This window comes from Hyperolius riggenbachi, chromosome 3 (assembly GCF_040937935.1).
Source record: "Hyperolius riggenbachi isolate aHypRig1 chromosome 3, aHypRig1.pri, whole genome shotgun sequence".
Lineage (NCBI taxonomy): Eukaryota > Metazoa > Chordata > Amphibia > Anura > Hyperoliidae > Hyperolius > Hyperolius riggenbachi.
The window spans coordinates 355,241,606-355,254,175 of NC_090648.1; the positions used below are offsets into that span (position 1 = coordinate 355,241,606).

Genomic DNA, 12,570 nt, shown 5'->3' on the forward strand with positions numbered 1-12,570 from the left:
CTGCCAGGACCATGGTCCTCAGAGTCTCTTGTAGGAGGGGTTTCACCACAATATCAGCCATACAGCGCCCCCTGATGGTCTGTTTGTGAAAAGAAATACATTTCTCATGTAAAAGGGGGTATCAGCTACTGATTGGGATGAAGTTCAATTCTTGGTCGGAGTTTCTCTTTAAAGCGCCAGAGCCTGCTGGTCCTAAACAGGTTTAAGTGTAAAATTCTGTTTTCCTTTACTGTTTACTGTAGGTAACAGCTTATAAATAATAAATATCAATAAGACACAATAACACATGAAATAGCTCATTTGTTTTCATTACTATGTTTATGCATAGTAAAAAAATGAATGTCATATATCTCTTGTGACATAAAATAGTAATATCGCATTCACAACTCAAAGATCTCAGGCAGTTTTGATTGCTTTCAGATTTGTCCTCAACAGAAGCTCTAGCGCAGAACTGTTGCTGAATCTTATATACTTGTGTGCATAACAGAATGAACAGAGTACAACACAAACTTTACGAGACAGCAAGTAATGGCTTTATGGCTTTATCTCCTACAGAAGCCTCCAGGCTTCAGTGACTGGTCACCGCTGGTTGTTCCCAGCCACGTGACATGGGCAGCTTGGCATCACTGTGAAACAGAAGCATGCATGTATGAAACATATACCTTATAACCGTAAGTCATAGGAAGTGACAATCAACACACACAGGAAATAGAAGCGGCAACAAAGAACGTCTCAGTGTAAGTACATACATACAGGACATACACATTTATATATATATAAACACACAGAACAACTGTACATAAACATATGCAAAGACCATTCAACGCTTTAGCCTGGTCAACAGCCCTTACCTTAAATTTACTCTTTCATTAAGTTTCTAATATTTTAATGATGTAGTTATGCTAAAGTATATTCCCTCATTTTTGTACATACCTATTAGTAAAGAAATCAAACCGTAATAATGTACAGGGGTGATAAGGATCCTCAGTAGCTATATATATATATATATATATATATATATATATATATATATAGTGGCAAAGCTACTTTCTTACACTAAAGGCAATTTCACATGAAAAGCTTAAGAGCTGCTACTAGTCACAGCTACTAAGTTGCTATGCAGTTGTTGCCAAGGCATACTTGTACTTATACTTCTTTCGTTCCTAGGCCTAACTTTTTTTTGTTACTCCCCTTCCTATGTGCAGGGGACCTCCCCATTCCATGTGGTACATCCATGTACAGGAGACTCTCTCTTTCATGTTCAGCTCTATTGGACATTAGCACCTTTCTTCCATGTGTCACTCCACAGTTTCAGCCGCGGTATTCCATTTGCAGCCTCCTTTTCTATGTACAGTAGTCCAGTTTCCATGTTCAGCCACTCCCTTGGGCAGCAACTGCCCAAGACCCAGGCCATTGTGGCCTTTCTAGAAATTTGTCCCTGCTTGCTACTATTGTTATCAAATACAGTTGCTTACAGCTATGCACACTACAGCTACTACGGTAGTTGTTGCTGCTCTATTGTACCAGAGTTGTTGGGGCTCGCACACAAGAACTATTATTAATTTACAACTGATGAACTATTCGATCACTAATGATGTGTGATCACTTTGCAGGCCATGCAAGATCAGCAGCGCTTTAGATGTGTGCATGCTGTACATGTGTTAGTAACCGATCAATATTTCTAGGGAACCACAGAAATTCGAGTGGAACAAAAGCCTGGTTGGAAGGACCATTGAGCATAGAGTGTTTTTTTGGAGTTTAAGACCACTGGAACTTGCGTGGGGAAAGGAATTGGAATGATCATGGGCCTAAATGGATCTGCCCATGTGAATAATGCCTAAAATTACATGCATAATTTAATTAACTGTCCAGAAGGGATCGAGATCCATCTCTAGGACAACATTCCGTAAATAAGTGCATACAGTTGCATCAGGAATGGAGGAAAGGCAGTGGTGCAGCACACAATGTAGTTGCTTCTGGCAGATGGGATAAAGTAGGGACCCATCAGATCAGCTGTCACCATTCTCAGCTGGGGTAGCCCCTAATAGCCATCTCAGCTAAAAACAATCTAGGGTGTGTTCAAAGCTTTAGCCTATTTACTGGATGGCATTGTTAGTAACTGCATGACACCTTGGAAGTAGTAACTAGTAGCAGCTCGTAAGTTTCTTGTAAAATTGCCTAAAGGGAATGTTTTTGTAAACCTGTAAACCTGTTGAGTCATTTACCACAGTGTATGATCTAGAACTGGAATAAAAAAAACATGTGGGTCAAGTGTGGTCCCTGAACCTACCTTTTGGTCCTACCCTCAAGTATGAAAGATGTGCAATGTACTGTAGAGATAATGGGCCCAATTTACTAAGGTGTCTATGGGCTGAAGATCATTGAGGAACAGAAGTCATGCCCCAAAACAGGCCTGGTTTTATTAAGAATGGATTGCGGACATAATTTGCAAAATTTGGATCATAATGTTTAATAATGGTGGTTGCTGAAAGGGTAGTGAATTAGGGAGATAATTTTCCTTATTCAATCCTTTACTTAACCTAAAATGACTAATACAAAGAAAACCCATCTTCTGATTGATAATAAGTTATCTTACCTGCCTTCATCCAAAACTAATGTCATCTGAGTAAAAAGCACAATATAGCCCTATTTTAGAGCACATTAGAGTTAGCATTGGATACAGTCACATTGGGTGGTTATGCCATATTCAGCTCTGATGCAGCTGCAAGAGTAAGGAAAAAAAAACCACACAACAGTCTGCGGCTCGGGTCAGTGTAGCTGTTGCAAAGTAGCTTAGTGTTCTATTTGCTTATAAAACAGAGGCTTGACTTTCCTCTTTATACAGCAAAGGATGATTTTAGAGAGAACTCAGTGATCTGCATTTAGCCTTGGTGTAATGTGATAAGACGTCTAAGAAAATAAAAGTAACCTTATTAACCATTCTTCTGGTTTAATAGATTTTGTTACATTATTAAAAATATTGAGAAAATAATCATGTTAGAAATGTGCCTGAACATTTCTAACATGATTATTTTCTCAATATTTTTAATAGTGTAACAAAATCTATTAAACCAGAAGGGGGTCTGTAATTCCACTTTCAGGCATACTTCAAATAAATGTGTCATTATCTGCATCTGGATGTTACAGACATTCTTACCACAGTTGTTGTATTCTCTTGCTTTGATTCCTACTGTTGGTTTCTCTCTCTTTTTTGCCTGCATAGGAGCTGACATCATATGCTGGTGATGTCAGTACTGTACATATAACAAGGATCATTTACAGAGTTGATCTGCTATACCACCTTAGCCTGTAGCTAAACATTTAACTGTTATACACACAGTATTTTGCTTGTGAGCTCTTTGCTTGTATAAGGGTCTTGATGGATTTAGTCCAAATCGAAAGTGGGTATAACAGTAATTAGCTATTCACATCTGTAAAGCACCTTGGTTAATTTTAATCTGAACTTGTTTGTATGCAGTTTTTTGTCTTTGTTAATTTTTTTGTGTGTGTAAAGCAAGGTGTACTTTATAGTGAATGTAAAGGCAGAAAAAAAAACCTATGGAGAGGGAAGGCTCTGGGTCCTATAGAGCTTTCTGTCTTTTCTCACTCCCCTCGTTCCAGTGTTGTCACCCCCACTGTGTGTACCCGACCAATTGGTCAAATGCATATCTGTGAGCCCTCGGGAGGTTTCAGAATCATTCATGTCCCCAAGTGCTTCTGAAGACTGGTGGCTCCATACTGCGCATGCTTGAGCGCTTACGTGCGCACTTGCGCATGCGCAGTACAGAGCTGTTGTATTCGAAAACACTCGGGGTATGAGTGCTTCTAATGTCACCCAAGGCGGCAAATTAAATTGGGGGTGACGCTGCTGGAATGACGGGTACAAGAGAGGACAGGGAAGTCTCTATAGGAACCAGAGCTTTCCCTCTCCATAGGTAAGTATCTGACTTTTTTTTTGGGCTCTACACTCACTTTAATAACTCCAAACAGGAATGTATTAACAAAAGGTGTGACACCATCATTCATTCTGTAATCTTTTATCAGTCTTCGGTATGCAGAGAGATGGCCAATGCAATGCTTGTACATGCTTGACACCGATTACTTAACATTTTTCTTTTTAACCAGGCCAGGTAGACAGGTTCCCTTTTGTTCCTCAGTGATCTGCAGCCCAGGATAACCTTACTGAATTATTCCCATACACTGTATATATTTTAGTACTGTAAAACACCACCAAATTTACACTTGAGCTCCTAAAGCAATACAAATCTATTACTTGGGGTTTAAAATGAAAAGTTTACCCACTGGTCTAGAACACAGTCGTAGGAAAGTTAATGGCAGTTTCGTGCTTCAAATGTCTATTTTAAAGTTTCCTTTTTAAAAATACAAAAAGTACTCTAAGTAAAAATAAAAAATCCTTACATCTGCATGAAGACTGTGATTTACACTGCAACACAACAGCATCTGCACATTCAATCACACTGGGACAGCACTGGGGACTGTATTGCGTACAACAGTGCATGCTTGGTATATACTGTAATGCAACGCATAACTGGGAAGTGAGACATTGCTGTATATTCACTGGGTGATGTCCTTGCTTGTCCACACTATAAGGCAGGGTCACAATTGTTTGTCAGTTTTCTGGACTTTTCTGCACAGCATGTGTGTTTGTATGTCGAAGATGCATGCTTTTTTTCACAGCAGCTACAATTGGATGTGAAGAATTGTGCTGCAGGATGTCAGATTTTTTTTCTGCACAAAAAAAACAAACAACACATTTAAGTGTCAGCTAGTCCATTGATTAATATGAGTTCTTAGTTTAAATGTGTTTTTCTGTGCAGAAAAATGTACACGAAACCAGACAAGTGTGACCTCTGCCTAAGGGCCTGGGCACACTAATATGCTTTTGTCCACTTTTCAGCACCTGTAACATTGAGGTGTTGCTGAAAAGCAAACAGAAGCGCTTTAGTGTTCAAGTCCTAAGCCTACCAAACTGGCCAAGAATGCAAGATCCAAGCAAGCATTTTCACAGGTAAGCAGTCACTGAGACGGCCTATTGCAAAATGCATGTGTCTGTTGTGTCTGTGAATCTCTAAATTACCTTTTAGCTTTAAAGAGACACTGAAGCGAAAAAAAAAACTATGATATTATGATTTGTATGTGTAGTACAGCTAAGAAATAAAACATTAAGATCAGATACATCAGTCTAATTGTTTCCAGTACAGGAAGAGTTAAGAAACTCCAGTTGTTATCTCTATACAAAAAAGCCATTATCTCTACGACTTTTAAAGTCGTGGAGAGGGCTGTTTTCTGACTTTTATTATCTCAACTGTTTTACTTTTTCTCTGCCAGAGGAAGGGTCATTAGTTCACAGACTGCTCTGAAAGAATAATTTTGAATGCTGAGTGTTGTGTAATCTGCACATATTAGAGAATGATGCAATGTTAGAAAAAACACTTTATACCTGAAAATAAAAATATGTGAATATTTTCTTTGCTGCTAATCTTCTAGTAATTATTCATAGTACACAACCAATTCATTATATCATATATTTTTTTTTTCGCTTCAGTGTCTCTTTAACAGTAGTATCAAGGTTTGAGTTCTAATTCAGTGGTTTGAAACTAGGATTTCAATTGTACTACAAAATGCACAGTCACAATCATGCAGACATTGTGGTCACTATAAGAAAGTCAAGGCAGTGTTTCATCCTGGACCACACTATTCTTTGAGATAGTCTGCTGCAATCTGGTCCTTCAAAATTTACCCTTCTCCATTAAAAAAAAGTCCAAGGCAGTAGACAGACAAAGACGTACAAAACATACAAAGAGATAAATCACTTTGGTCTGATCACAAAAAATGAACTAAAAGTTCAAAAGTGAAAAAAACTGCAAAAAACAAATACACACACGCACATTAATGTGTGTGTACAACATATATATATATATATATATATATATATATATATATATATATATATATATATATATACCCACACACACACACAGGTACACAGTTCTGATCTGGTCCTTGTGTTATGAATGTAAACAGTAACTATTGTGATAGGCACAGGACTAAGACAAACAGTGCTTCCAATTTAAAAAAGGCATCAAACACTTGTATTTTCCTATGCATGCAGTCAGCATTATTACAGTCATAGAAATCTAGAAGAGAAGTCTCTTGGTCCATGTCAGAGCCCGTAGGAAGGTCCTTTCTCGACCTTGGACTCCTTTGTCTTACTTCCACTTGAAGAACATTGCTAACAGTCCTGCAGTTTGTCATCAGACCTGGTCGGCAGCATACGATGTTTAGTTGTGTGTGATGATGTATATAGATCTTGTTTTTTTGTGTAGAAAGATATTGATATTTCAGAACTTCTGAAGATAGGAAGCTTTGCACTGCAGGTCTCATTAGCAATGTGGAAATTAGGGAAGCCAAGTAGAAAAAGCAGACAAAAAATAACAATAAACTGTGTACAGAACAGATGGAAACACAGCAGGGTTTCTCCACATGCATCTCATGACATATTCCAAGCTCCCAGATGTCACACCGAGTGTGACAATATTCACAAAATGGACTGTAAATCTGCATATGAACTCTGTCACTTTGCATCTCCCGACACCTTACGGGAAAGGAGCTAATTATTTACACATACTATTAACACTCTCAGGTTTATTACGAGTGCTAAATGATGGATGAGCAACGGAGAGTTGGAAGTTTTCCTGCTTTTATTTTTCCTGCAGACACCTACAGGACACACTGTTCAATCTTGCAGAGTCATCCTTCTACAAGAATCTGCCCAAGATTGAGCGCCTTTCAATTGCTGCTCCAAACTGGAAGGAATGGTTAAGTATCACTGCTGTAAATAGCTTTCTGAGCAGCACCAACAGGCTTGGTCCATCTCATATGATGTATGGCATAAATACCAATGTCCAAAAGGAAATAAGAAGAAGAACTTGTGTTGTGTGTGTCCTTGCGTTCACAGATATGTAATTTTGTGTGCACTGTTGTTGCAAGATTGCATGTTGATTTTTTATATTTATTGGTTTGAGAAGATCATGTGGCTAGACTAATGCTTGTTTATGCTTGTGTTTTCCATTTGTGTGCTTATATGTATCCCTCGTCATCAATGATTCCATTGCTGGTCCCTTTATTTGTAGCTGAAAACAAGTTTGGCTAAAGAAGAAGTCCTCTTGGCTGGCTATGGTTACTTTTTGAACATGTCCTGAAGAGGACCTGGGAGGTACTTGAGTACGGTGTCCAAAATGCTCTCTTCTTCTTCCTCATCTTCATCCCCACAGCCTGCTGGGATGGCTTTTTTTGGACGAGTCAAGCTGCCCTCGCAAGGTTGCTCCATGGCTGCTTTCTCTTCAGCTTCCTTCTCTTCCTTCTTTTTTAACCCATACTGCAAAGGAGAAAAACAAAATTGTCAGTTATGACATACATTAATGCTGAAGAGTTGTGTGGGTGACACATGACAACAAAAAGTGTGAGAACCTCACTTGGGTCATAAAAAATAATGAATATCAAAATGTTAGTATATTAGAGTATGTGCATACTCATGGCAAGAGCTTGTCTTTACTAGATCGTGGACAACCTTGATTTATTAATGCTACCTATCATTACTACCCACCTCTGTCTTGCCTGTCATTGTTACTTTTCTTCATCATGTCTTATACTGTTACTCTCAATCCTGCCCTATAGTTACTCCTCTTCATCCAGCCCTATATTGTTACGCCTTCCTATCTTGCCTTATACTGTTACTTCTCTCCATCCTCACACACATGCAGACACACACGCACGGCAAGTGTAGCTCCACAGATCTCCTACCTCCCATCCATAACAAGTGCGAGCTGTAACTGTAAAAAGCCAAGGTCCTATTTCAGTAGCATTTCTTTACTGTGCGATAAATATCATCAATTTCTGGAGAAAAAGGATAAAAAACACCTTTCCTCCTGAAATTCATTGGCACGGAGAACTTCAAGTTGCGAAGCACAGAAGCACGCATCAAAAAGCTGAGGAATATAATTTCTACCTACACAGTCCCCAAAGCGAGGGGGGATTTTTTGTTATCTATTCAGGGAAAAAAGAAACTAATTTTGGTGCAATAGCTGCCTTTGAAATACTTTTTCTAACTATCTCCCACATCTTCCTCCCTCACAGGATATTAAAGAGCTGTGTCCTTCTGCCCACCTTATGATGAGATGGAACATCTGCAGGGGGAATGAGCTGCCTGCCACAGATGACAGAGATAGCATAATATTAACAGATCTCTTGATAACACTGAACTTTCATTGACAACATACAGCGGATCTCACAAGGTCACAGATGAAAACTCAAAGTGTGCTGATTCCGTTCAAGCTTATTTTACCTGCTGTCCATCAAGTTATTAACGTCACCGCGATATACAACAAAGAGGCAATGGTGGCATTTATTAGTAGGTTATAATAACATTTTCTCCCTTTCTTTCTGGTGTAGGTGGTTTGTTATTGCAGTGTGTCTTATCTGATTTGCCTTTATTTTGCTGACAGTGTTCACAGGCACATTATAAATCCAATACACAATGAAAGATTTCAGACTGGAAGTTCAGATCAGCATCGCAGGATAAGCTAGAAACATAATTCTGTCATCCACTTTCTGCTACCACAAACAATATCAGTATAAACCTAAAAGGAATCTTTACCAGGCATCAAAATAACATTTCAAACTGTTTTAATATTACCAGACACAAAAGACAACCACTGCAATACAGAAGAAAGAAATGATCTGCTGTAGGAATATACTTATGCAGGAGGTAGCCATAATGCAATATAGGCTAGGTAAGGGAACAATACTTTGTTAAATTAGCTAAAATAAAGAAAATCTCCCTTTTCAATTTGAAAACAATGCATACATGCTGAGAACAAAATGATAAAATGTGTCTATAATTTAGGGCTGGGTGGTGGCTGTGCATTATTCCATAGCCCACAGCAAGCGGTAGTGCTGTCAATTGTGACACTGAGTGCGTTCACAAACACTTTGTGGGGTATCACACAGGTGTGGGCAGAAGTGAGTGCAACCTGCATTAGTGGCTGGATCATGGATGGACAAGGTACTGTACAGTACTGGTGTACTGGTTAAGGGCTCTGCCTTTGCCACAGGAAACTAAGGTTTAAGTCTAGGCTTTTCCTGTTCAGTAAGCCAGCACCTAGTATTCAGTAAGGAGACCTTGGGCTAGAATAGAGCGCGTCCTTGTGGCTGCAGTTCTGGCACTTTGAGTCCGCCAGGAGAAAAAGCGTGATATAAATGTTGTCTTGTCTTACCTAGTACAACACAGTACACCAAAGCACATAACTGAGAATATATTTCCAATGAGATTTATAACAAAGCTGAGTTATCATCATGCTCCCACTGTTAAAATAACAGCACCCTTCAACACAGAAAATACTGATTCACAAAATGTGTTTGAGAGCAGAATGTGAAATGGGCAACATACAGAATGCTTCACAGAGTCTGAAGTCATGCTACAAGTTGAGAGTGCTATTCACATCATTTAACACCATAGTTACATAGTTATTTGGGTTGAAAAAGACATACGTCCATCAAGTACAACCAGAGAACAAAGTACAACACCAGCCTGCTCCCTCACATATCCCTGTTGATCCAGAGGAAGGCGAAAAAACCCTTACAAGGCATTGTCCAATTAGCCCCAAAAAGGATAAAAAACATTCCTTCCCGACTCCAGATGGCAATCAGATAAAATCCCTGGATCAACACCACTGGGCATTACCTAGTAATTATAGCCATGTATTAAATACAGATTTGAATTTGCCATAACTACTTTCTGTGGCAATGCATTCCATATCTTAATCACTCTGACTGTAAAGAACCCTTTACTAAATAAATGTCTAAAACGTTTTTTTCCCTCCAGGTGCAGATCATGTCCTCTAGTTCTTTGTGAAGGCCTAGGGACAAAAAGCTCATCTGCCAAGCTTTTATATTGACCTCTGATGTATTTATACATGTTAATTAGATTCCATCTAAAGGTGGCCATACACTGGTCAATTTGCCATCATCAGATCGACCAGAGAGGGATCGTATGGCTGCCTTTACTGCAAACAGATTGTGAATCGATTTCAGCATGAAATCGATTCACCATCTGTGAAGCTGCTGCTGCCCCCCCCCCCCCCCCCCCCCGCATACATTACCTGATCCAGCCAGCGCGAGTCCCCCGGTCTCCGCTGTCTTCTTCTCCGCGCCCTGCTCCAGAGCTCCAGCCTCACCTCCTGTCTGGGGAAGTTTAGACAGTAGAGGGCGCTCTACTGTTTAAACTTCCTGCCCGGACAGGAAGAAGTGAAGCCTGCTGGACTCGGAGCGCAGCGTAGAAGGAGCAGCGGTGACAGTGGGGACACGCGGCGGCGGCACAGGTAATGTATTGCCGCTGTATTGCGTCGGTCGTCAGTCATTCGAATGCCGCTATCGGCGCACTCCCGACCCACAGGCGATCGAGCAAAATCTTCCGCACTGACAGGAACGACGGGAATGGACGGGAACGATCGATTTCGGTCGGAAATCGATCGTTCAGTCAACGTTTGCGCAATGATTTCACAGCAGATTCGATCACAGTGATCGAATCTGCTGTATATCGGTGGGAAAATCGTTAGGTGTTTGGGCCCCTTTAGGCTCAAAAGATAAGATAAATGGGTTTATTGATAACTGTCTGAACTCAATCCCCTTAGGACCTGAGGATGTGACTGAATTCCATATTCCAGATGTGGTCTTACTAGAGAGTTAAACAGGGGCAATATAATGCTAGCAGCTCAAGTTTTTATTTCCCTTTGCATCCCAAAATTTTATTAGCTTTAGCTGCAGCAGCTTGGCACTGGATACGATTATTTAACTTGTTGTCGATGAGTACTCCTAAGTCCCTCTCCAAATTTGATGTCCCGATCTGCATCCCGTTTATTTTGTATGGTGCTAGACCATTGGTACGACCAAAATGCATGACTTTTTTTTTTTCTTTTACATTTTTCAACATTGAATTTCATCTGCCATTTATGTGCCCATATAGCCATCCTATCCAGATCCTGTTGCAATATGTCACTATCTTCCTGTGAGTTGATCATTCTGCACAATTTTGTATTATCTGCAAAAATAGCAACAATTCTTTCTACTGCATCTACTAGATCATTAATAAATAAATTGAAGAGTACTGGACCTAGTACAGACCCCTGTGGGACCCCACTGCTAACAGTCACCCATTTTAATATTATCCATTGATCACAACTCTTTGTTTTCTGTCCACCAGCCAGTTCCCTATCCATGCACACAGACTCTTCCCCAGTCCTTGCATCCTCAACTTTTGTACCAGACTTTTGTGGGGAACAGTGTTGAAGGCCTTTGCAAACTCCAAGTATATCACAGCTACAGCATTCCCAATATCCACATTAGCGTTCACTACCTCATAAAAGCTGAGCATGTTAGTCAAACAGGACTTTAGTCTTTAGTCTTTTAGTCAAACAGGTCTTTAGTAAACCCATGCTGATGCTGAGAAATAAGATTATTTTCTACTGTGAAGTCTTGTATAGTATCTCTTAGTACCCCCTCAAATAGTTTGCACACAACTGACGTTAAGCTTACAGGTCTATAATTTCCTGGATCTGATTTTTTGCCCTTATTAAATAATGGGAGAATGTGTGCTGTACGCCAATCTACTGGAACTCTGCTAATTGAAAGAGAGTCACAAAAGATAGGATAAGGTAGTTTATCGATAACTGAACTTAATTCCCTTAGGACCCAACGATGTATCCCATCCAGGCCAGGTGTCTTGTCTATTTTTAATTTATCTAGTGTTGCCTTCATTTCTTCCTGTGTTAAGTCTTTCATATTACAAGTGGAAGACTGAGACTCATCTGTAATATGGAACAGTGATGTTTCCCTTGTGAAGACAGAACCAAAGAAAGCATTTAATAAATCTGCCTTACCTTGGTCATCCAACATTGAGTTCCCACCCTCATCCTTTAGGAGTCCAATACAGTCAACATTTCTTTTTTTTAGAGTTGATGTACTTGTAAAACTTTTTTGGGTTAGATTTGCTATCCCTAGTGATTTGATTTTCAGCTTCAATCTTTGCCAGCCTAATTTCTTTTTTACAACTTTTATTGCACTCCATTGCTTAATGCAGCCTCGGTCCCCTCCTGTTATAGGACCTTCTGAATAACTTCTGTATCTCTGACCCACAACAAGCATTCAGATGAGGTGTACTGCGAGGTTTAGGACCTTTGGCCTATTGGGTGAACACATGTAGGAACACTCTAAAGTTTTTAGTCCATTCAGATCTTCACTTTGGATAAACTCATTGTTTATGTAGGATACAATAGCATCCATAGTTAGCAGGGGGAAGAAACAATCTAAAAAAGATAAAGGAATAGGGAGGTGCCCAAGATGAATAAGCGCTCAGATCTCGTATACGCTGCGGATTTAGCACTTTTTATTGACCAGGGGAGGCGGTTGTGAACCATGAGGCACATTATTATTGTGCAATTGTGAATAAAAGTCTGAACTTTTCGTCTAACATCTTATTAAAAGGTAAGACCC

General features: G+C 39.7%; 1 protein-coding gene across 2 annotated transcripts in view; it reads right to left on the reverse strand.

The window, feature by feature from the left end:
* Positions 1 to 3,019: 3,019 nt before the first annotated feature.
* The window catches only part of CPLX2 (complexin 2), a 252,724-nt gene continuing 243,173 nt past the window's right edge, over positions 3,020 to 12,570 (reverse strand). For both annotated transcript variants that reach the window (XM_068277115.1, XM_068277114.1), the window contains exon 4: positions 3,020 to 7,399. In XM_068277115.1, the coding sequence (XP_068133216.1) occupies positions 7,202 to 7,399 (198 nt within the window). In that variant the 3' untranslated portion in view covers positions 3,020 to 7,201. The remainder of the gene's footprint in view (positions 7,400 to 12,570) is intronic.